We start from the raw sequence: 26,412 nt of genomic DNA, 5'->3' as shown, positions 1-26,412 counted from the left end.
GCAGCAGTGTGCTCATTCAATCAGGGCCTGGCTCATTTTTCAATTACCAGCATCATTTGGGCTCCTTTCCTCCAACTGTGAACTTGCTTGAGTTCAGGTCAGCTTCAGCTGATGCATTTACATGAGAAACAGATGATCAGTCACATCTGACAGTGTGCCAGCCTCCCCCTCCCTGTCAGAGAGCAAGTGAAATGGCAAGTGTTTTGGGTTCCCAGGCTGCTGGCTGCAGAGGTGGAGCAGCAGGTCCCAACGGGAGCCCTGGAGGCTGACAGACATGCTGGCCTTCACTGGACTGGCTAGGGTGACCTCTTCCCAGCTTCTGAATTCCAAATTGTATTCCCACTAGGAGGCCTGATAGGGTGACCAACCATCGCAGTTTGCCTGGGACCAAGGGTTTTCCCATGACATGGGACTAGCACTGGGAGGGTTGGTCACCCTGTTTGGCACACCAGGACACAAAGGCAGTGTGAGAGCATTCAACTTTCTGGGTGATCTATCTGGAATCTTTGACAGAGAATGATTGAGGGCTGTGGCCACCTCTTGTCTGTCATGTCTGAAACTTCCAATGCTTCCCCTTTACTCTTTTATGCCTTATTTTGCTTTAAATCCCTATTAAAAATTAGATAAGATGAAGTATTATTTCCAAAAAGTAAATGGCTAAGTGGAGGTCTGCAGGCATGATCTGAGGTAAAGGTGGTACCAAGGTTCCTTTGGATGGAGGCGAATCATCCTAATTCAAAAACATATTAGGTATATATGATGAACTAGGGACCATGGGGGTTTATGTCCTGCTGATTCCTGGCCCTCAGAGAACTGACAGCCCCATGGGAAAGACTGATTTAAGTACAATTAACTATACTTACAAGGCTACCTAGGGGTTCATTAAGATGGAGAAAAGGCCATGAAAGCTAGAGAAGAATTAGGGTAATTCTTCATACTACGGGCTAAGTACAAGTCTCACATTCATTATGTCATTTAACAGCTAACATCTCTTAAGCATTTACCATGTGACTAACTCATTTCATTTTTAGAAGTCTATATGCTTGTTCTCTGAATGAAGAACATGAGGTTTTGAAAAACTAAGTATCTTACTTAAGGTTGCAAGTTAGTAAATGAAGGGTCCAGACTTGGAACCCGGAGAGTCTGAGTCTCTTCTCTTGCATCGTATGATACTGAGTCTCCTAACCTTCTGATGTGCTGGATCCTCAAAAGAACCACGTGCCAGATACTCAGTTAACATCACATGAAAGCAGCTGGTTGCGCTCTGGGCGCAGAGGGTGGCTGTGCACAGTGGAAGCACAGAGGAAAGGACGTGGTGGGTCTCTGAGTTCTACGCTGGAATCCCAAGGCATGACTCCAGGAACGCCCCGCCCCGCTGGTGGTATGGGACCTCTGAGAATGCTGCCTTTCTAAAGAAAACTGTCTGGACTAAGGTTGCCCTCCTGGCCCCTGGCTGCAGTAAAGTCTAAAGAATGTATGGACAGAATGTGAAAGCACAGACTAATTTCTTCCTCATCCTCCCAGGGCTGAAGATGGGAGAGATTCATTATATTTTATTTTCTATCCTGCTTTATAAGCTTCTTGAGAGCCTATCTTTCTTATGCACGTAGAATATTTGGGCAACTTGCTTTGTCGTTAAACAGAGTACTTGAAATAGGCAAATCAAATAAAAATGCATTGATCCACTATGCCACATCTGATGGTAATGTGTTCATGGCAGCAGCAGACTCAGAAGTCAGGTATTCCAGCACCATCAACTACAGGAATTTTAGCAATAATGATCCACAAGTGTAGCACTCTACCTACACACCAGATGTAGTAAGCACACAGAGCCTAGCATCATAATACATCCTTAAAAACTTTCTCAGCATCTATTCTTGTGCTTTATAGGTTTTGGTTTATGTAAAACAAATACATAATTTCAGAAAATTATTAAAAACATACTAAAATTAACTTCCCTATAGCTATAATTAATAAAACATAAATGTGGGAAGAATACGATTCTCACAAAATTTATAGAAATATAAGCTCCTGGGGAAAAACTGATATTTTCTTGCCCACTTCCCCTGTTAATAATTCCTGGTTAATCTAATCATACTTCTTCTTTCAGATCCCAAAGTGGGCCTGTTCAGGGCCTGCCTATGACTCTGAGACTTCAAGTCAGCTCCTGGTACTGCCAGGTGATAGAATTCCTGGGGTCCTTCTTCTTCAGTTATAGAGAAAACAGTTTCGTTTTTGTTTTTAGCTTTGGTTTATGATGGCAAAGAAAGGCTTTCTCTACTTGCTGATTCATACTCAGCTTTATCCTACTCTACAATGGTCTTTATGCTTCTGTGCATAAAGGAGAAATTGACTTTGTGCTCTACCCATCTGATGTTTCTGTTCCTTTAGCTCAGTAACACTGAAGATGTGGGCACTCAGGAGAACCCTTCCTTCTGGTGTGCCTTTGGGGAAGGTGTTTTTCTTCCACCCGTTGATGTTCACTAAAGGGAACTGAACTCAAACCCTCAGAAGCAGAACCATATCCCTCACCTCTTCATTGACATGGCCCCTTCTCCAATCTTTCCTTTGTCCTTGACATTTTCTGAAATTAGTTTTATCAATGGTTTCCAGTCTTTTAACTTCTCTGAGTTATTTGCACAACCTTTTCTTCTTGTGGTGGCTATTTACCCTCAACAGCCTTTATAAAGGACAAACTAGCAAAACTCATCCATCAATGAATTTTAGTTTCTTTCCATTTGAGTTGTCCAACTATGTACAGAGATAACTCATTTCCTGTCCCTTCCCAGAGATTTCTAGAAAAGAAAATGAAGAAGGTTATCTCTTCTACAGCCAATGATATAACTTTTTTTTTTTTTGTATCAGAGATTGAACCCAGGCGTGCTTAACCAGTGAGTCACATCTCCAACCCTTTTTTACTTTGAGACAGGGTCTCTCTAAGTTGCTTAGGGAGGGCCTTGCTAAGTTACTGAGCTTGGCTTTGAACTTATGATTCCTGCTTCCTCAGTCTTCCGAGCTGTTGGGATTACAGGTATGCATCTGGCTGATATGAAATGTCTTACTTATATGCAAAAGTCTTGCTGTATTTCAGAATACTTCAGTGATGCAAAGAAAAACATTGAGAGAAAAACATTTTTTGCCATGTACTCCTACAGCACATAGACGTGAGTTGAGATATTTTAAAGATGCCATAAAATTCATCAGCATCTTCTTTGCCAAATACAGGTGCTGTACTATATTAAACATGTCTTTAATTTTTTAATTTTTTTTTTTTTTTTTGGTTCTTTTTCATCTGGGCCCTATTGATCCTGGAGGCACTGGCCCTCCCAGAGCTGGCCAATTCCTAGAGATGGTGAACAGCTCACACCCAAACTGTTCACACACCAGCCAACACAAACCAGTCAGTCCAGAGCCCACCTCTCCATCAGGCTCTCACACCAACAACCCCAGGGCAGGACCAGATAAGTACAGACAGCCCCTTTGCCCCACAATCTGCTGAGAGTTTTCAAACCAGTGAACCCGAAACCTGTTTATCCTGCCTTGCCCACTCCTTCCCATGGAAACTCCAGGGAAGGCTCTTGCCCATTTTTTCTTTGTTCCCTTGGTCTCCTGGTTGACCCTCATTTTTGGGTTGTGTGAGTATAACAAACTCTTTTCAATGGCAGTCATCTGACCTGTCAACCTAGATGTACCTACACCATAAAAAAAACAATACTTTAAAACAAGTTGATAAGGAGATTCAGGGTAGCAAAAACAGACATCCAGTCCCCAGCATTCCGGACATCGTTCAGATACATTTAGATGAAACTCTGGTTGCTCTGTGAGCTATACTTAGCAAAATACCACTTTCACTGTTTTAAGAAAACAGGGTTGATTTTAATATAAAGCAAAGTATGCTACTGGATAAGAAAGCACTCAATCAACTGGAAATAGCTATGATTAAAATGTTCACATTAAAGTACTACCTATTACAAAGGGGATGGGGTTTTTAGGGTCCTAGAATTCCAAAATACCTATCAAGTCCAATGGTAAAAGTAGCCTAGAAAAAAGTGAAAGTAAGCCTCACTCACCTCTACATTAATCCTAGTGCTTTATCTTCAGTGTTCTGGCTTCTAATATGCCCACTATAATTTCACCACAGCAGATTCATTATGAAGGGCAAAGTCCCTATGGCAATCTATTCTTGTTTAAGACTTACTTCCACTCTGTTCAAAGGAAATTTTACTTGACTTTGTATGCCCAGCAGCTGACACACAGTAGGTGCTAAAATATTCATTTATTGACAGAAGAAATATTTCTGAACTATCCTTGGTGAATGATGTAAGAGAAAACTTGAGAGATCAAAGATGCCCCTTTAGGAGATTAAATAAGTAAGTGAATGGTTTCAAAGCTGGGAATTAAAGCCTCCAGCCCAAACCACTATATACCCCCTACATTATGCCACCTCTCAGTGAGCAATCTCAGACACTTGATGGCAATAGTGGACATCTTGGCCTCTCCCGGCTCTACTGACCTTTGAGCCCTGTCTCATTCTGTGACCCTCCAGCTAACAGCTAGCCCTTAGGTGGCACTTCCCATGGGCTCCTGGGGATGACTTGGGTGATGCTTACCAAGGGCTCTAGCTCCTTGCGGTCTATGAGGTTCATCTCTGTGACGAAGTAATAGAAGTGTTTGTAGCAGGTGTTGACGTGGGCCTCTGCGCCCATCACAATGACCCGGTCAAAGTGGTGGATGTAGACATGTACGAAGACTCGGAAAAGGCGGCACAGGATCTTCTTGCAGATCTGAAGAAAGTTCTTTGGGAAGGGAACACCTAGAGAAGCAAAGAGGGAAAGGCATGAAACTACAAATGGGAAAAGTTTTCCTCAGGAGATTCCATCTCAGGAGTAGGAGGGAGCCGTGGAGAGGTGGCAAGTTGGAATGTGCCTCTCTGTTTCTCTGTCCAAGGGGCAGCTGCTGTACTCTAGCCCAAGTGGCCAGAGGGGGACAGAGGCCCAGGGTTGTTACAATTCTGATTTCTCAAAATAATTCAGAAATCTGGCGTTGTATGTGAGTCTGCTGTGTTTTTTAAATGTTAATTTGAAGTTTTCAAAAAACACCAAAGAGATGCTAAAACATCTCTAGGTTAGGCTTGGTCTGCAAACCAGCTTGTTTGTACATTCTGGTCCAAAACCTCTCCCAAGGTACACTGTTTCTTAGGTGGGCAAATTCAGCAAAATCCCCAGAAACTTACTGAGTTAGGGGTTATGTTTCCTAAAACAGAAAGGGAAAGTGGTTCCAAAGCAGCACATGGCAGAGTGGCAAGCCCACCACCTCCTGCCTTCCTCTCAAATACTGCTTAAATTCATGTTATTTACACTGTCCTTAAGTAGCAGCATGTTGTAATGGATCCCTAAATTAAACAGACTTTGAATTCTTATCTTCTCCTTTTCCAGCTGTTTGACTGTGGGCAAGTTATTGAACCTCTGGTTTCTCCTCTGTAAAAGAGGAATTGGGGGTGGGGGGGAAACAGTCATTATAAGACCCTCCTTGCAGTTGGGAGGGTGTTACCATGAGTAAGATCTTCCACAGTGCCCAGACATAATAGAAACTCACTAAATGGGACTCCCTTCTCTCTGTAAGGTCAGGTCAGGTCAGGAGCATCTAGCTGCTATTAGAAGGAGAATTTCCTCATTAAGAAAACAGGGACAATGACCAGCCTTTTCAGCAGAATTGCAGAGCTCTGCTCAGGGCATGCTCCAGATCCCCAAGAAGTCTGGAGTTTTGCTGTCTTTGCCTCCATGGGGACCTGAGGCAGTTGCCTGCTGTGAAAGTCTGTCAGAGGATCACCTGGGATCCCCAGGGCAGGATGAGAGATGGGACACATCTGGCAGTCGGCAGTGACAGGATCTTCCTCCCCAGGGTCCCACACTGATACTGGCTTTTCTTTAAAAACAAGGTGGCAATGTATCAAATGAACCCAGGGGGAGTCTCAGGCAAGGCTTGGCAGCTGACTCTCTGGGCAACAGAAGCAGGGGTGTGAGCGTGAGGGTGAGGAAAAGCAGGGGGAAGGTGGAGGGCGGCCACTTGCCCAGCCTGTGGGCTTTCTCTATTGGACCAGGGCTGCGGAACCACTGCTGCAGTTAGGGGAGGGTCTGGAGCCTTCCCCGGAGCCGAGTTCCAGAGGTGATGGAATCCCTGCTAAGACGGGTGTGCTGGCTTCGGGCTGCAACTCCTGCCAGAAGGTTGAAAATGTTAATCTTCACAACCTTTCTGTGAAGTAGATCTCAGTAGTCCCATTTCACAGATGACCAGCCTTGAGACTCTGAAGCATGATTCAACTTGCTAAAAAGTGGCAGAGTTGGGATGTGAACCAAGTCAGTTTGATTCTAAAATCCAGAGTACGAGTATATCTAGAATGTGGCTGGCTCTCTTGCCTGGGTTACAGGAACCACAAAATGGGGCACCTGAGGCTTACTCTTTTTTGGTACCAGGGTTGAATCCAGAGGCACTTAACTACTGAGCCACATCCCAGCCCTTTTTATTTTTTATTTTTTATTTTGAGACATAGTTTTACTAAGTTGCTGATGCTGGCTCTGAATTTGTGATCCTCCTGCCTCAACCTCCGGAGTCACTGGGATGACATGTGTGTGCCCCTGCACTGGGCTGAGGTTTACCCTTCAGTGGTACAGAAAGATAAGTATGCACATGGAAGGGGATGGGAAGAGAATGGCCCAGAAAACATTCACAGCATTGGAAGTCACATCCAGAAGCAAGAGAAAGTCAGTTAATATACTCTGCAGCCTACAAAGGAAAATGTGTTTTTCTTTCCCAGGCCTTACCACCATGGACTGGGGACTAAACAGTGAAAGCTAATATTTACTGAGCACTTACTATGTTCTAGGGCCCATGCCAAGAGCCTGGTAAGTGCTGATAGAGCTCTCAGAACAGCCCTTAAATTATTATTTCCATCTCATAGATGAGTAAATAGGCTTAGGAAAATCAAGCAGCTGCTCCAGGTCACCTAGCAGGCAAAGAGAGGAGGGATTTAGACCCAGGTAGCCTGACTTCAAAGGCATAAGCCCCCAGTGCCCTGAAACCTAGTGCTGTTGCTCTAGGCTCTACACATATCTCCAACTCCACAGCCCTTCCTTTCTGGGCCACTGGTTCTCCCTCAAGTATGCTTACCATTCACTTCCCCTGGCTCCAGTCTGGTGGAGGCTCACCAGCTGCCAGGGGACATGGGGAGACCCAGCTATGCCAGTCCCTCTGCCTGGTCCTGAAGACAGTGACTCCATGAGCTGATCAACTGAGGCAAAATCTAGGCAAGCAGAGGATGCCCACAGCAATAGCTGCATCCGTCCAGATGCTTATTCCCAAGCTGCTTTTCCCCATCCCTGCCTCTGCTCAGCTCTGAACCCCCGGGCTCTGTCCTCTGTTCCTTACCGGGTCTCTGATCTTGTCTATGACCTTGACAGTGTTTGCCCTTACCTCTTCCCTTTAGATTATGACTTTAGTGTGATTGAGAGACGTTGCTTTTGGAATCTGGAAGACCTAGTTTAAAATCCTAGCCCTTCTATTTACTGGCTGAATCAGCAAGTTGTATCATCAGTCTATTTTATTATAAAATTGATAAACATATTTACTTGGTAGTATTCTTATAACAATACATAAGATGTGCCTGATCCTTTGTGGGAACTTGGGAACTAAGCTTTACTTTGTTTTTTTTCTATTTGAATTCCTTGGGTAGGTAGGTATTCTGGTTTGGATCTAAAAATGTCCCCCAAGGAGCTCATGTGTTAGGTAACAGCAATGTTCAGAGGTGAAAAGACTGGATTATGAGAGTTGTAAACTCATCAGTGAACTAATTCCATTTCATTGGTTAGTAATTTGAATGGACTATTGGGTAGTAACTGTAGGCAGGTGGAGTACGTCACTGGGGGGCACTCAATTGGACTATGTGTCCTGGCCCCTTCCCCTGTTCTCTATTTCTTGGACACCATGAACTGAGCAGCTTTCCTCTGCCCCTTCCACCATGATGTTCTGCCTCACCTCAGTCAAAAGCAATGGAGTTGACTGACCACAGATGGAACCTTTGAAACTGTAATTCCAAAGTAAACTTTTCCTCCTCTAAGGTGTTCCTGTCAGGTGTTTTGGTCACAGTAATGAAAAGTGTAGAACCCCAGGCTCAGAATCCCTTGGTTCTGGCTACCTAGTTGGGCCTGATTTACACTGTCCCTTCCCTTATGTGTGCTTTGCTCTCCAAGAGTGAAAGTGGAAAGTGGCTCAAGTCAAGACAGGCTCAGCAGGCATTTCCATCACCCCAGCCAATTCTGAAAGCTGAGAAGCAGTTGGGCATTCTAGGGAGTCTGTAGTCACAGGGGGTTCTCCGCTAAGCTAGGGATAGGACCCAGGTCACAGAGTCTAGGATTCAAAATAGGAGAGCTACAGGCATTTGAGAAATTTGTTTGATTACTCAGGGGCCAGTTCTATAGTTTGTAAACTAGGTTAGCTCTTTACTCCCTTTCTCTGCTGCCTTCTAGACAGTCAGAGGGTGTGTGTGTGTGTGTGTGTGTGTGTGTGTGTGTGTGTGTGTGTGTTTTAAATAAACCTCTTCAGAAGATGGGAAATAGAAGGGCTCATTCCCCAGATATAAATAACCTGTGTGAATCCCTCACTCCCTGGAAGATTCTAGAATTTCTCATCCTGTGTAACGGACTTTATGGCAGCAAGGTAAGGCAAGAGTCAATCCACTGACCCAATCCCTTCAGTGATAGAATATTGGCTGATCTGAGATTTCTGTCTTCTTCGTGGTGCTACAAAGAAGTATCCAGTCTCCATTAAACAGCCACAGAAAAGGGAACACTGAGTGATCCTGAGATATGTATGCGTGTCAGTTAATTCCAGAAACACCCTGAGCAGTGGCATTGTTATTTCAGTATTTCAAAACAAGGAACCTGAGGCTTAGCTCAGTTAAAGCACATTTGCTTCAGGCCACACAGCTAAAGGAGACAGAATAGAGATCAGAGCTCAAGCTCATGCGTATCCTGTGCCTTCCGGCTGCATGGTGTCAGGGAACAGATGATTGAGACACCATTTTATGATCTCCCTTAGCTTATCTGCAGAAGAAGCTCAAAAAATTTTTGTGTTTGTTTTTTAAAAAAATATAGTAAGAAGATGAAAAGCTAATAGGTTATCTGAATGGACGCCTGACTATTGACAACCGTGGCCTGAATAGAGCCGTGTGTTTGTGGTGGGGTTTGGTGAGCCAAAGGCAGTGTGTGGTCCCCACAGGGCACCATTTGCCTTCATCATGACCAGGGCCAAGTCCCTCCTTCCACCCTCCACCTCTTTTGAGCATAGAATATACTCTGTGTCCTTTACTTTAGGATTCCTCAAGATGTATTTTTTAAAAAAATCATAATCCTGGGAAATTCTTGGCTGAAAAGACAGGGTCATGAGTTCAAACATATTTGCAAAAATGCTGCTTTCATAAAAGTTTATGATATAGCCAAGTGTAGTAAAGGATCTCAGAATACCTGTAGCAAAAAATCCCTTTCCCCATAATACCTGTTGGTTTAACACAGTCTATAATCAAACTACTCAGGTTTCATTTCTGGCTTTACCACTTAATAACAATGTAGCCATATGCAAATGGTTTAGTCATCCTAAACCTCAGTTTCCTCATCCCAAAAAACCCAGGATATAGTAATGTTACCTGTCACTCAAGAGGTTCTTGTGAAGATTGAATACATATGCATACAAAAGGCTTTGCTTAATGCCTTGCAGATGGTAAGCACTATATTGTGAACTATTTTAATATCCCATGGACCAAATGTTCTTTGCAACATACTTTGGGATTAAATTCCTCCTATACATTTATTTCCAGGAGAGCAGTCTTGGTATTAATACATCAATTCTGAACTTGCAGGAACTTAGAGTGGCAGGTACTCAATTAAACACTGGGTTATATTCTGCTTTGCAATTATTTTCTCATACTTACATACTTATGTATTGCTATAAGTACTCTGAACAAAAAGATTGTTTTATACTTTGATTCTACCCTTTAAAAAGTATCTGGTACAGACAAGTCAGGACTATGTCATATAGAAATTGAATCAGAAAAGAGCAGGGGCATTATTTAGTCAAGACATGAATCCATCATCTCCTATTTGGGAGAGGAAAAAAGCTCACAGCAGAAATGATAGTTTTTTGCCAGTCTTGATATAGTCCTTAGAAGGCTGCATACTGCTTTTGAGAGGAGAACTCTGTGATAAAGAATCTTTTTGAGGGGAAAAATATAATAAACATCATTACCCTATGTAAATGTAATAAAAATAAATAAATAAAAAAAATAGCATATTAAAAAAAAAAAAAAAAAAAAAAAAAAAAAAGAATCTTTTTGATCCAGCTTAGGGGTGCGAAGAAGAATCTGAAACTCCTCTTTTTATCATTAAAATCTCCTTTCTCCTTTGGGTCTAGTTTTTCAGGTGGTGAGAGTTAATTTTCAGTCACTGTACTCCATTAGAAAGTTAATGCCAGACAATATTAACTGACATAATATATCCTAAGAATTTGGAGTTAGACTTTGACCAGACTTAGCATTCAGACTTAGAACCCCAACTACACAGAAAGATTGAAGACAATAATTCCAGACAGTTAGATATGAATCAATAATATAGAAAGTATCTGACCAGAAGTCTTTAAGTGATTTGCAGTCACTTACTGAGTCTTGAAGCATGCCCTTCACCCTTACTCTTTCTCACCCTCAGGACATCCTGTGACTCTCAGATTAAAGCTGGGAAATTTCAGACTCCAAGAAGTTGGCCTGAAATGAGGAAATGTGTCCAAATGAGTGCTCCACAAAGAAGTGGTAGGCATCCAGGTGTAGGAAGATGACCTGAGGCCTGGAGGACCTTAGGTCATGTGGTGTGGCTGGGTCTCCTGGATGGGTCAGTACTGAAATAGAGTTAATGAACCTGAAACAGGGTCAGGTTGAGCTCAGATTACAGAATGGGACCAGGCAACCAACACACTTGGGAAGAGGTCAGAATCCAAACCAGTCACTCACATGAGGTTCCAGCAGGAAATTGCTTAACAATTAGATCCAAGGCAGGACTAGAGATTGCGGGAAGATGAGAAGGAGGCAGGCCTCAGAGCTGAGGTGGAGGAGGAGGGGAAGGTAAGAGTGGGCCTGGAGGCTCTCTGGAAGCAGAACTTGGTCCTCAGTCAGAAGCCAACATCTATCTGACAGAGCCCTGCAGAGTTTATGCATGTGTCTAACCACAATTTTCTGATCTCTAAGCTGCATTCAGTGAGAGAGCTAAATTGAGCATGGAATATAATAATTTCTCTGGGGTCCACATGTGGATTTGCTCTCATCTCTGACTTAGTAAATCTCCTTTTTCCTCAATGAAATTAAACAAAAATTCAGTAATTTCTCAGCTTCAATTCATTTTTCTTGCTTCCTCTATCTCTCTTCTTCCCTCCTTTTCATTAAGTCCTCTCGAGTCCCATTCAATTCTTCCTTTTGGGGCACTCTAGAAAGGAAGTAAGTTGTCCATGTGGCTTGTGTTATTACTTTTATCCTGTTACGGAGACCACAAAGGGAGAGTCCCTTATACAATGTGGAAATGCTTCAGATGACAAAGGGCCCAAAGTCAGACAAGACCTGGGGGATGATTTTGAGCGATGGGCTGCTCAGTTCTGTTTTCATGGTTTTCTCTTTCCCTCTGAAGAGAACGGCTGATGCTTGCCAATGAGACTCTGGCCTGTGGTCAGTGCTGGGCTGAACCTGGGCTTTGGACGTAAGGAACTTAGGGACTTGTTTCAACGGACCCCAGAAAACTGCCCTCAAACACCCCAAGTTCTGCAAGCAGTTGGAAGGTATCTCCCCCCCCTCCCCCCGTTGCCTTAATTAATGCCTCTTCTTTCTTTAGAGCTCAACTCAGTCTTCCCTCATTCCACATTCAGGTTCTTTCTCTGGCATCTGCTTCCCTGCTCCTGAAATCTTCCTGAGCACAGATCACAAGTGGTATTTGTGGGCATCCTAGGCTCATGTCTCTGCACCCCTCTCCCCAGCCTTCACTCTCCATGAGCCCAGGGTCTGGGTCAGTCCTCACAGTTGTCCCCTCACTGCCCAGCAGGAAGTCTAGAGTGGGATGGGTGTGAAATCAATACTTGCTCTATTTAGCAATGAGAGTTGAGTTCCTCTGCCATCTGCTTACCTTATCTGAAATCAAAGCTCAGAGAGACCAAGGGGAAAACTTAGGACTTATATAGCTCAGAGGTGATAGAAAGGGATCTGAATTCAAGTCTGTATGATTCCAGAGTCTCTGCTCTTTCCACTCTGCCAGGAAGCTTTGTGAGTCCACATGGCTCCTTTTATCGTTCTCCAATCCAATTTTCAGAATTAGGAAAACAAAACTTGTTAAAAGACGAAGGTAAAGGGTAGTCTGGTTTTTACTTCCCCAAATGATCATGCCAGCGTTAAGGACAGTGGTTAAGTATCTAGCTCTGGCATGTTCATACGTGGGTTTAGATTCCAGCTGTGGACTTCCATGCTTGCTTGCCCTTGAGCAAATTTGCTAACCTCTGAGAGATTCAGTTTCCTTATCTGAGGAATAGTGACACTGATCATTGCTTCAGGTGACTGAAGCACTGTGCCACAGGCACACAGAGGAATCCAGTGAGTGGCAGCTGATGCTACTATTGCCTTAAAGATGGCTCTTCCTCATCATGGCACCAGGTGAGGACAAGTGGAACAGGAGGTGGAAGCTGCCATTTTCCCAAAGGACAAACTCTTTCCTGGAAATCAGATGGGAAGAAATGCAAAATATGGGAACTTTATGTGAGATGTCTTGGGAGCTTCCACATGACACATAACAAAACCTAATGCATGGCAGATCTTTTGGGGACCCCTGATGGCACATCAGTAACAGCAACAGGAAATGTCCACTTTTCTCCTTTCAACTGCTATTCACATCTGAGAGCATTTGCACTGTCCTTTCGTCTTTGGAGTCCAGTAACAAAAGTATACTTGTGAAAATCTCTCTACGAGTCATAAAAATCACTCATTCTCAATAGCTCATGAATAAAAACAACATCCCACACACGTGGGAAAAGAAAACAGACCTCCCCTGGCAGTGTGGCTGAGAACACACCATTTCCAAAATCCTTGCAAAACAAAATGCAATTGGATCACAAGGGAAGAACAGGAACACAGATGTTTCTTAAAAATATGCAGTCTCCTCCTCTTAGTTTACTTTCCTTCTCCTTCATATGCATATTCCCATTCCCCACCTCTTGCAAAATATAACTATCTACATGTATATATTTATCAAAAGAAGCCTCATGCTCTTCCTGATGCTGATGAATTCAGCTGCAGAGGACTGATTCTTTCTAGCAGATGTTTTGTGTTATCTCAATGTGTTCTTCAAGAAAGTGTCTGTTCATCATGCCAAAGAAAACAATCCCATGCAGCAAGACTTTGTTCCTCTGCCTTGAAAATAAAAAGGTCCCCAAACAAACTGACAGCTGCAAATGGTTAGAAATAAACTGGTTACTACTCTGTTCTCCACCTCCCTTCCTCTGCCCTTCCTCGGCTCCCTTGTGATACCCTCCAGCCTATCATGGTGGTTGGACTCAAAGAAAGGAAAAGAGACTAACCTGTGATTATCTATTCTAAACGGATTGTTAATTCTTCCAGACGTGCCATTTTCCAGGAACAGGAAGTGCTGTTTCAGCCACCCAAAGGAGCGACTGTAAATACAGTGTGCCTGATTGTCACACTTCCTGCTGCTCCTCAGTGCCACTTCTCAGCCACCAGAGAGGCTCTCCTCATGCTCCTCTCCAGAATGGCTGCCTTCACCCTCTTGCCTCTCTCACATGGCATGAGCATGGAGGTGGAAGCTGATTAAGAAAGACCCAAGAAAACCTGAGAAAGGTGTTCACTGTGGACCGACAGCAAAAGCCACTCGCTCGTGCAAACCTGCCCAGTTTGCCAAAAATCAAATGGCCAAATGCATGAGATGGAGCAAGCTGATAACAGGATGTTAGTGAACTTCAAGTTAGGCTGGAGAACCAATTGTTTGATCCTGAACCCTAGAATTTGAAAATGACCTAGATTCCTTATCTTGGATATCATATTGTGAGCATATTCATAAATAAAACTTATTTATTCGCCAGCAAAATCTTTCTCCCATTATGCGAAGGGCAATTAGTACTAACTCTTACTTAAATAGTTTCCAGTTTATAAATTTCCTTCCACCCCTGTGGCTCCTTTCCTAGCTCAATCTACCATCATCTCCTGACTGGCTTATGTGGCTCTCCAGAAACTGAGCTTCCTTCTTTTAATCCAATTTCTAGTCTCCAATTTCATACTGGCAAGTATGGGATATGCTAATATGCAAATCTAACCAGGAAATCTGTCTTGCTGCATAAAACAATAAAGCAACTTCCTACTTCCTCCAAGGTAAAATCAAAACTATTTAACAAATTCACACACTTGCATCTCTCCACCATCACTTCTGGATCCTCTCAAGTTGCACACAGACACCTGGAGCTAAGATCCTCTGGCGTGCTCCCTTCTGGGTGTCTTCACATGCAGGAGGGTTGGCAGCTGGAAGCTTCTTCCTCAACTTCTCTTTTTTGTATGGCTAACTCCCACTTATTATTCAAACCTCAACTAAGCTATCACTTCCTCAAGAAAGTTCTCCTTGCTCACCACACCCTCAGTCAAGTTAGGCATGTCATAACACCCTGTACTTCTCCTATAATGATACTTAACACATTGTTTTATAGTCTTTTTCTGTTTGTTTCCCAGTCGACTAAACATTTTGTAATGTCAAGGAATGAGTGGGTTCACAGTTACATCCCTGGCATCTAATACAGGCCAGAACATGGTAGTTTTCAATAAGTATTTGCCAGGTGAAAGCAATGGACTGAATGTTTATAATCTTCCTCAAATTTTTCTGTTGAAATTCCAAGCTAGAAGTTGATGATATGAGGAGGTGGGACCATTGGGGAATGATTAGGTCACAAAAGCAGAAATTTCACAAATAGTATTAGTGCCTCTATTAAAGGAGGTCCCTTTTCCACCCCCCATGTGATGTTGTGGCAAAAAGACCACCATCGTGAACTGGGAAGAGGACCCTCACCAGACACTGAACCTGCCAGTGCTTTGATCTTAGACTCTCCAGTCTCCAGAACTATGAAATAAATATTTGTTGTATATAAGCCACACAGTTTAAGGTATTTTTGTTATAGCAGCTCAAGTGGACTAAGACAGTGAATAAATAAACAAATGACCACACAAATCACAGTGATGTGGGGGTGATGAAGAGCTTCATCTGTTTGGGTTCCCATTACTTTTTCCAACTCCCAGCAGTGGCCCTTGAATCACAGTCTGTAACCATTGCTCTCTGGAAAGATTCCCAAAGAACTGCAACAGGCCCACATTTACCTGGATATACAGTGAAAATACACATTTATCTCTTTACAGATCAAAGAAAATGCATCTTTCCATCAGGTTTTTACTGATATTGAGGACAAATGTTATGGGGCGCAACTTAAGAACAGACCGATCACCACTGAGAAGTCCAAATATGAGAGTCTTTATTAAGCTGGCCTGCTGACTGTCTCACACAATGCCCCCAAAAATGGCTATTGGGAGAACAGCCCCGACCATAGTGTTGTAGGGGTTCTTATACCAAAAATCACATCAATCATAAGTGTCTATGGCTATGATTCAAAATTACAAATTAACATCATGAGACCATTAACAGAGGGGGAAGTGGGTCAAAATGATCCTTGCCTAGGTACAAACTAAAGAATGGTTACTAACATCCACATGATCCATCCACATGGTACATTGTTTAGGAGCAATAGGAATCAAAAGAGAGCAATTTTTCATTACATAAGAATTGTCATTTTGTATTGCTAAACATGTCATGCTAAACAACCGATGATGGGCACAGAGGCCAGGTGCTTCCATGGGAGAAGCTAAGAAATTGTTGATGGGTATAGAGGGGGTGTTCCTATGGGAGAAGCTTATTTCCTATATAACACAGAGTCTCAGAGCAAAATGGAGTCTGTCCAGTCATTTTCCCCATAGTCTGGCCCATAACATTTCCATGGAGCCAGATCTGTCAGCACATCACAGAAGCATCTCCTTCCAGAATTTGCATTGCATATTTACTAATATTCAAGTGCCTACTTTCATCTAAATAGAAAGCTATAAAACATGTGGTTTTCCAGAGTTTGTAAAGTTTATGACAAGCCAGGATTGATGGATAAATAACCCTGAAATACATAATGGAGAGAGAAAGGGATAAGAGAGAAGATAGAAAGAGTAATTGATCCTCTTTAGGAACATGGGAGGATCCAGTAAGAATGATGATTGGAACCCAATTTGAGGGGTGCTTTGCTGATCCAGAAGGGAACAGTGACAGGGAGAAATTAATCTGAAGCTGGAATATAACTGTTTGGTGATCTTCTGCAGACAGAAGGGTTCTAAGAAAGGGAAACTTGACAAGGAAGTTCCAGGCCGACTCTGCCTGCTTATGCATGTAAGATCCAAGGAAGGTAAGTTGATTGGATCCAAATGAGACCAGAAATGTTCTAAAATCTGATCATGGGTCAGTGTTGACCTACATTCATGGACTAAACTGTGTCATCTAAGTAAATGATTTACTTGATTATGTTTGAACCAGGAATCACAAATTCAAAAACTTCAGGGATTACAAAGGAACATACATGAGTCACGTAGGCTGGATTTAATAAGATGAGGAGTGGCATGCACTTTGACAATCTAGGGAGTACACAGCAATTATACAAGGAGGAGTATTGAGTGTTATACAGGAAAGAAAAAAGCCTCTCAGCCTTAGCTAATGGCTATACAGCTGGAAAATGGATCCAGGATTGCCAGACCCCTGGTCTTCAAGAGAATCCAGAAGTCTAGATTCCTATGTGAAATCTTCTCATGGTTGTGTTGGTTAATTCAAAAATATTGAAACATTTTTTCAAACATTTTACTTAATGTGACTTTTATATATTTAACTCAGCCTGGAAGTCAACTACAAGATGCCAGCTTAATTTTTTAAAAAAAGTAAATTAAGAAATAAAAAAAGGAAACAACACTCTGGTAGCAATGAGCACGTGCACAGTCCAGATCTTTGTTTCTAAGACCATTCTTAGTAAAAGGATTCGGGGTTCCTTGAAGAAATGGATGATTCTAGAACTGGAGTAAGAAATACAAAAAATGGCCTGGAACACCTCGCAGTGCCAGAACATAAGGAAGTACTCAATAAAAACACAAACGAGGAGGGCATGTCAAAGAACACTGGAGACAAATGTGAAGGAGAATGGCCAAAGCTGGGACCATCTGAGGAACTAAAGAAATGCAGTAGCACTGGCTCATAACCCAAGGTATAAAATAAATATCCACGAACCTACACTGATATAAATAAATGGTTGAATAACAAATGGGAAATTGACAAATTCCATGTACAGCAGAATTTTCAAATTATTTATGTATATACTCTCCTCTCGAGGAGGCAGGGCCCTTGAATGTGGGCTACACATGACTTGCTTTCAACAGGGAGAAACCTGACAAACAGGATCTTGGCCGAGGGGTCATAGCTAACACCAGTACTGATACATCAGGTTTACAGCACATACCTGTGAGACCATGTGAGGAAAACCTGCTTTGCTTCTGTGGTCTCTGTTCCCAGAACATAACAGTCCTGTCTCACTATCAAAATTAAAACATCAGACAAACCCCAAATGAGGAACATTCTGCAAAACATCTGACCAGCGTTCCTTAAAATTCTCAAGTTCTTCAAAAACAGGGACTGTCTGAGAAAAACATCACAGTGGAGGAGCCTGGGGAGATGTGAGGTCTCGATGTAATGTCCTATGTATCCTGGATGGAGTACAGGAGCAAAAAAGGGCGATAGGGAAAAGCTAGCAAAATCTGAACATGATGTAGTTTGGTCATAGTAATGTTCCTATGTTCGTTTCCTAGTTGTGACAAATGTAAATGTAATGTAAGATTTAACAAAATGGGAAACTGGGTGAGGGAGACATGGGAACTTCCTGAACTATCTTCACAACCTTTCCATAAATCTAAACCTATTCTAAATAAAAAGCTTATTTTGGGGGAAAGGGGGTACCAGGAATTGAACTCAGAGCACTAGGCCACTGAGCCACCATCCTCGGCCCTGTTTTTGTATTTTATTTAGAGATAGGGTTTCATTGTATTGCTTAACGCCTTGCTTTTGCTGAGGCTGGCTTTGAACGACAAGCTCCCTGCCTTAGTCTCCCTAATCGCTAGGATTACAGGCGTGTGCCCAGCAAAAAAATGCTTATTTATATGGGGGGGAAAAAGTCACTTTGTGAGTCGAAAACATTCTGTTGGTTCCAGGGGCTGTGAGTTTGTTCCTCTGATGTATATGCTGACATTTCTATGTTTTACTGACAAAAATTTCTGATCAGGACTGTCTACATAATTTGAAGAGCCCCTTGTTAAAAAATTATTCAGAATTTTCTAGACAGTGACAGCAGAGAATGAAATCAAGCACAGGTCCCTCTCAAGTGTGGGTGCTGTGCGATGGGGTGGGGTGTGCACTGGTGAAGCCAGCACTGGCTCCCTTTGCACCACCACCCCAACAGAGTTGTCCAGCCAAGGGACATCCTAGCCAGATGAAATCTCACTACACACTTTATTTGTTCATTAACTAATTTAAATAACAAACATTTCTTTATCTGTGGATGTGCTGGATACCGGGAAATCAGCAATAGGCAAAAAAGTTAAAATGGGTGATAAGACATCTTTTTTAAAAAATATTATTATTACTATTATTTTTATGTGGTATTGAGAATCAAACCCAGGGCCTCATCAGTGCTAAGTGAGCACCCTACCACTAAGCCACAATCCCAGCCCCAATAAGTCATCTTACATCTAAGAGAACTCTGGCACTGAGAGTTGACCCTAAGACCTTCCTCAGGTGCAGACACCCCTGAAATTCATCCCCTCACCCTCTCTATTCTCTCTTTTTTCTCACTTCTCAACCGCAACATGTTATATTCATGATGGAACTTCTGAAGAAAGTGTGTTTTCTAGATTCTAAAATTAAATACATAAAAGGTTCCTAAGGTTATTTTACAACATTTATGATTAAATGTTTTAATTACATTGGCTTCTAATAGAAACTTTTACTCCCTGAGAATTTAATTGTACAAGATAGTAATATAATAGTAATATATGTAAATGTCCTTACCCAAATTAACCAATCAGTGACCCATTTTGCAGATGAGAAAATGGGAAGCTCAGAGAGGTTATCCTTACCCAAGTAATATAGGTAGTGAAGCTGGAATTTTAACCCAGATACAGCCTGATCCAAAGCATCAATTTCCCAAAAAATATACCATTAACTCCTCAAAAATCAAGGCAGTTTCTTAAAAATTATCTTTTAAATCAACTTCATCATCGAGAAAGTACCTGTCAATGGTTAGTCAGAGTTTTAGAGTCTCGATTGAAATAAATTACCAATTAGGCCATTAGGGAATTTTAAGGTCCTTATGAAACATGACCTGAAACTGAGAGTTCAGGGAATTTGTCTTTTGGAATTTGGAGGACTAAGAGGATGCAGGTGACCAAAGCAATTGCCTCTGAGATTCTAAAGCAGAGGTGAGACACTAAGGGCTATAGGCCTAAGTCAGCCAGCAGGAGTGTTTTCTTTGGACCACATAGTTTGGAAATGCTGCCAACATTTAAAAATTGGAAACATAACACGAAGGTCAAGAATAGTTCTAGCTTTCCTCAGAAAAACTTAGAAGACCTGGCACATCTGGGAACTGCAATTCCCCCATGGCGACAGCAGTGTCTGCTCTCTATGCATGGGAGATGCTGTACTCTCCTGGGCGGTCCCAATCATGCCACTCCTTTATTTTGCCCAGCCTGGACCCTTTAAAGAAAAAAATGCCTGTGGCTACAAATTGACTGTAGAAAATGGCAGGCACTTCTGTTTTTTTCTTGGGATAGGTCTTCTGCTCTCTAGGGAGGAAGGGCTCTGTCCGTCCATCATAGGCCATATCAGAATGGTACCCACTGGCCTGCCACCTGCTCCTTTAGGCTGGATCACAGTCTCAGCTCTTATAGGAGCTCCTGCCAAAACGCTTTACGTTTTGTTTCCTTTTCTTTTACAAAGCCTTGTGAGGCGTGATTACATAGAAAATATCCATTGACCAGAATTGGAAAATCATTCCTCTAGTAACACTGTCTCTGAGTACTTCATACTTTCAGATTTCTTCCTTTCCCAGGCACCACTGAGAACTGCAGTGGAATAGTCCCTTTCTCGTGTGGTAGTTGACACAAATGTAGAAGGCACCATTTGCTTGTTGTCTGAAGATAACCCCAGGGGACATGGACAGATAGACTTCTGGGAGTGACAAAGGTAAATATGCTTCAGAATTCTTCTCCCTATTCCTTTCCTTTAATTTTTATAAGTCATCTTCAAGTTACATACACTTGCCTTTCTTATGACCTGCATACTGCACAGTACATATGGACATTGCTAGATTTCTTCAATATAACACATTTGATCTATGATACATTAACTACAGTGATGCTTTGGTGACATGGCACAAGATCACAGCTGGCCAGCTATACTCATTGGAGGAGAGAACAAAAGCAAAAGCCCACCTCATCCATGCATCCTGAAAGGCCCCGGCAGCCATCTTGGCAGAGAAAAAGTCCCCTTACTCAGCACTCCCTAGGTGCCTATGAAGGTTCTCATATTTCCTGGGTTCAAAGGCATAATAATATCTTTTGGGACTGCAGTTAAATATTCAGTTAAAATGTTTTCTAGTTCTCTGAAAAAGTTTCTAACTTATAAATCTATGGTTTATATTTCAGATAGGTATTACAGAACACATTTTAAAGAGCAGGTGAATGTCTAAAGTCTTTCCTTATTCTAAACATAAATGTAATATTGTTAAAAAACTTAAAAATGATGTCAAGTATAAATATCATTATCATTCATTATCCTATAAGGATATAGCTTCTGGAAATATTTTGGTGTTAATTTCTGTTCTTTTTGCTGTGTGTGTGTGTGTGTGTGTGTGTGTGTGTGTGTGTGTTTCAAACAAGATTAGAATCATACTTTATATTCAGCCTGTATATTCCTTTCAGCATCTAAAATTCATTGTATCACAAATATTAAATATTATCTTTACTATTATTTTTTGTACCAGGGATTGAACCCAGGGGCACTTAATCACTGAGCCACATCCTCAGTCTGTTAAAATTTTTTTTTTTTTTTTTTAATATTAGACAGGGTCTCACTAAGTTGCTGAGGCTGGCTTTGAATTTGCTTCAGCCTCAGCCTACTGAGTTGCTGGGATTACAGACGTGTACCACCAAGCTCAGGCTAAATATTGTTTAAGAACTCATAAAACTTAACATCAAAACAAGTAGTCCACTAAAAAAATGGGCAAAAAAATCTGAATAGACACTTCTCAAAAGAAGAAATACAAATGATCAGGTATGGTGGCACATGTCTATAATCCCAATAACTTGGGAGCCTGAGATAGGAAGATTGCAAGTTCAAGGCCAGACTGGGCAACTTAGTGAGACCCTGCCTCAAAATAAAAAATAAAAAGGAGCTGGGGATATAGTTTAGTGGTTCAACCCAAAACTTTTTGAAAAAATGCTCTATATTTTTAGTTATCAGGGAAATGCAAATCAAAAGTACACTGGATGCCCTTCAACAGATGAATGGATAAAGAAAATGTAATATATATATATATATATATATATATATATATATATATATATACACATACACACACACATACATATATAATGGAATATTACTCAGCTTTAAAGAACGAAATTCTGGCATTTGCTGGTAAATGGACAGAGTTAGAGAATATCATGCTAAGTGAAATAAGCCAAACCCAAAAAAACAAAGGCCGCATGTTTTCTCTTATATGCAGAAGCTAACTCACAATAAGGATAAGGGGTGGGGATAGGGAAGAATAGTTATTTTATATTAGGTAGAGAGGGAAGGGAGAGGTAGGGATATGGGGGAAGAAATGATAGTAGAGTGAAACAAACATTATTATCTCATGTACATGTATGACTGCATGACTGATGTGATTCTATAATATGTATAATCAGAAAAATGAGATTACACTCTATGCATGATCTATCAAAATGTATAAATGTATTCTACTGCCATGTACAAGTAATTAGAACAAATAAAAAAATTTTTAAAAGTACATTGAGATTCCACCTCACTTCAGTCAGAATAACTATTATAGATAGCTATTCATATTATGTAGAAAATGATAGAACTGGGCGTAGCATGATTGCATGTACCTGTAATCCCAGCGGCTCAGGAGGCTGAGGCAGGAGGATCTCAGGTTCAAAGCCAGCCTCAGCAACTTAGCGGAGACTGTAAGCAACCTAGGGAGACCCTGTCTCTAAATAAAAAATAAAAAGAGCTGGGGATGTGGCTCAATGGTTAAACAGCATCCTGGTACCAAAAAAAATTTAAAAAAAGAAAAAAGAAAGAAAAAGAAAGACAGACAGAAAAAGAAAGAAAGAAAGAAAAGTTGTGGAAGTGGAAGAAATCCTGCTACGTGAAATAAGCCAGATGCAGAAAGACAAATATTGCATGTTTTCTCTCAAATGGGGAAACTAAAAAAATAAAGACCTGAATGTATAAAAGGGAGTATTGGGAAATGGAACAGCACTGGTAAGAGAGGGCAGGGAAGGTGGAAATGATTAAAGCAGGATATATGTATGTATGCATATATCTCAGTGAAGCCTATTGCTTTGCACAATTAATAAGAATTAGTATTTATTATAATAAAAAAATTAAAAGATATGGGAGGGAAGGACACTTTTCACTTTTCTGAGTATACTTCTTGGGTATTTCTCCCTTTAGGAAACACATTTTTTTTTTCTAACAAATTAAAGAAAAAATAAAACTAAATCAACAAGGATGGGGAAGGTAGGGAGGGACTTAAAGGCAGACTGCAACCAAAGAATCCAAGCACATTTCAAATAAACACCAACCACTGCAAAGCAGTCAGGGTGGTAGAAGAACAGCAAACAAATCCTGAAGTTCTCTGAGGAGGTTTGTTTTTGTGGTGGTTGGAGCAAAGCAATTCAGAAAGTATTTTGGATATATTATGGGATGAGCGAATGAGTACATGTACTGATGTTGCTGGAAGCCAGGGTTCTTACATGGAGGAAGGAATGAGGGAAGGCAAGAAAGAACTGGTGGGGATGGATAGAAACCTGGAGAACTGATGCGACCGTGTGACTTTGAAATATGTATAGGTGGCCATCTTTATCTTTGGGTTTCGCATCCAACATTTGAGCAACCACAGATCAAAAATATTTTTAAACATTGTTCCTATATGGAAGATTAATAAATATTCTTTGAACAATGTGTCATCATAACCATAGGCAAACATGGATGAGATGAGTCTTCTGGAACAGCCATAAGTCGTTCTCTTGGTGCTGTCTCTAAACTGTGGAAGTGCTAGAAATGTAAGGCTAGAGAGCCAGAAATGGTCACCTGGACCTGAAAACCACCAAGGGTAAAGAAGGGAGGGGAGCATCCTGCTAACACCTAGACCAGCATTCTCAAACGGGAGCCATGAGAAGCTCTGAGAAGGCTTGTTAAAACACAGGCTGCTGGGCTGTACCACCAGAGTTTAAGTGAGTTCTAGTAGTAGGGCAGGGTGGGGTCTAAGAACTTGCACTTCTAACAAGTTCTCAGATGATTCTCTTACAGACCTGATCACACTAACTATGCTGAATTAAAAACAATAGTCAAGTTTATGAAACTGGAAGACAACTGAACTGAGACCTATAATAAAGTTTAGAAAATGGAAGTTGGTTCTTTTAGACTTTCACATTTCCTCTGTTAAATTCAAATTTCCTTTGACATGCTATTTAGATTTTCCCCAGAATAAATCTGGCAAGTATACAGAGATGGGGGGTGGCAACATGTTCATCTGAACTGCAGGTCCCATGGGAGTTGATAGGGGGGTGATGCGGTGGGTTGGTTGCTCTGCCCTCATGGGTGGTAGGGTGAGAACTCAATCATTCATCAGCAGACCACCAGATCAGTTGGAACATGCTCCCCACTCCCAAGGGGCTGACACATATCAATCCTTTAGGATGTTAAGTATCACCTAATCCTTCCTGCAATTCAATGATGTTTTACTTATATCCCCATTTTAGAGAAGTAGGAACTGATGCTCAGAGAGGAAACAGACTTTTGGAAGTCATATGCCTAGTCATAGGGATCTTCAGGTTGAAGCATCAGGTCTCAAAACCTTTGCATTTATCTTTCTGACCCACCTAATAGGAGAAGAGTGCTTGCTTCTAGACTGAAAATGACCAACGCCTGAGAATGAACCAGGCACTATTGGTATGGGGACATCCTGCATCTGGGCTGGGGTAACAGGGATGGACTCTGCACCTCTGTGTGGGTAAGCAGGGCACAACCTTCATTCCTGTTCTACTACCCTCCAGAAAGCTGTGGTCTCAGCATCTGGACAAAGTGACCAGGGGAGAGAGTTGGCTTGGACCCCATTCAGTGTCCTGGGGGGTATGGTCAAGATGACTATAATCACTCCTAGTCCTAACTCCAAAGAAACACAGCCAGGGTTCAATCCAAGAACTGTAAGAACCAGAGGTCAGCTTGGCCAAATGATCATATTGGTGAAGGATGAGGATTTGGTAGGCCAGAGTCTGTTCCCCTCCCTTCCCTGGCTCACTCCTTGACTTTCTGGTCTATTCTCCCAGCCCTGGCTGACCCTGATGCATTCCTGGCACAGAACCAATCCTGGGGAATCGTACACATCTTTGGGTATTATATGACTGGGCAGTGGCAGAGTCAGGGCACATGGCTGAAGTGTAAGGGAAGCTGAGGTCTTATGTAGGGAGGCTAGGAGAAGACTGGAGGATAGGAAAAACTGTCATTTAGAAGATGAAAGGGAGAAGAGAAGAGCAAGTCACTTGCCCAGAGTCACAAAGCTAACAGGTGCTGGAGTGGACTTTAAGGCCATTTCTTTCTGACTTCAACACTTGTTCTCTTTCCATTACCTTATTCTTCCTCCTTATTGCCAAAGGCAGCCTCTTCATCTTTGGTCAATGTGAAAACAAACTTCCATATTGCCTGAGGTGTTCAAAAGGGGATGCCTCCAGTGACAGTAAGCTCTCCAGGAGGTGTTCAAGGAGAAGCCTGGAGACCACTTGCTGGGGTTGGAGAGGGCATTCAGACAAGAGAAGATGAGGCTGCACGTGACAATTGTCTGTGTTGCTGCTAACAGAATTGATTCCCAGATCCCCTTCTGATTCACTGGGTCTTGGGGGGCAGTTCAGGAAGAGGGAATTTTAAAAAGCACCTCCTGGGATTCTAGTATGCCTTTATGAATCATTGTGCTCTCCTCTAACTCTGAAATACTGACTCTAGAGTGTTCCCCTTGGTGGTAACAATGTCAACAACACCTGCTAAAGACTGAGTGTTGAGTACAGGCCAGGACCAGCAAGTAGCTATGAAATCCTCACAATGACACCTACTGCCCTACCTCCCTGGCACTTTTCAGAGAGGAAGACACAGGCAGAGGAAGAACATGTTTCCTTCCCGAAGTCACAACACAAGGTGCTAGAGGAGCCAGGTTGTGAGTACAAGCAGTCTGAACTGATCCAAAGCTATTAGGTCCAAGAAAGGTTCTGAATGAAAGCCAGCAGAACCTAACCTGCCAAATAACAAAAACTGTACCTGCAAAGTAAAATAGACTCTTAGACTGTTTAAATTATGCCGTAATTATGTCATAAGTCATAATTAGACTTAGAGATGACTGTAAGAGCTTAAATCGTTGCAAAGGCAACAAAGTCTAAAATTTAGACTCTTAAGGCACAAAGTCTAAAATTTCTTTGATCTAAATGTATCATATTTGTTTTTCTAGTTAAACATTCCAGCATTATCTAAATTGTACTCAGGTAATTCCTTCTTCCATTTCTTCATTTAAAAACAAAACTTGCTGCCAGATGAAGTAGTGCACACATGTAATCCCAGCTATTCAGGAAGCTGAGGCAGGAAGATCCCAAGCTTGAGGCCAGGCTGAGCAATTTAGCAAGACCCTGTCTCAAAAAAAAAAAAAAAAAAAGGCTGAGGTTGTAGCTCAGTGGTAAAGCGTCTCTGTCCCGAGTCCCAAATACTATAGGACTATGGGGCAGGGATCTGTTCATTAAAAACAAAGTTTCATTAAGTTTATTGACACAACGGTTAAAATATTAACCCCAGTGAAACTCCTCGTGTGTTAATTCAACAGAACCACCCATGCCTTTCTGGGAAAAGTTGGGTCAATCCCTGTACCTTACAAGACATGTCCCAATCTCAC

General features: G+C 41.9%; 1 protein-coding gene across 2 annotated transcripts in view; it reads right to left on the bottom strand.

The window, feature by feature from the left end:
* Mob3b (MOB kinase activator 3B) overlaps window positions 1-26,412 on the bottom strand; it is a 194,386-nt gene that overhangs the window by 28,074 nt on the left and 139,900 nt on the right. For both annotated transcript variants that reach the window (XM_047525588.1, XM_047525587.1), the window contains one exon: window positions 4,611-4,813. In XM_047525588.1, the coding sequence (XP_047381544.1) occupies window positions 4,611-4,813 (203 nt within the window). The remainder of the gene's footprint in view (window positions 1-4,610; window positions 4,814-26,412) is intronic.

Source organism: Sciurus carolinensis, chromosome 14, assembly GCF_902686445.1.
Source record: "Sciurus carolinensis chromosome 14, mSciCar1.2, whole genome shotgun sequence".
Taxonomy (NCBI): domain Eukaryota; kingdom Metazoa; phylum Chordata; class Mammalia; order Rodentia; family Sciuridae; genus Sciurus; species Sciurus carolinensis.
The sequence above is the reverse complement of the archived record's forward strand: the minus strand, read 5'-3'. Positions and strand labels throughout refer to the sequence as shown.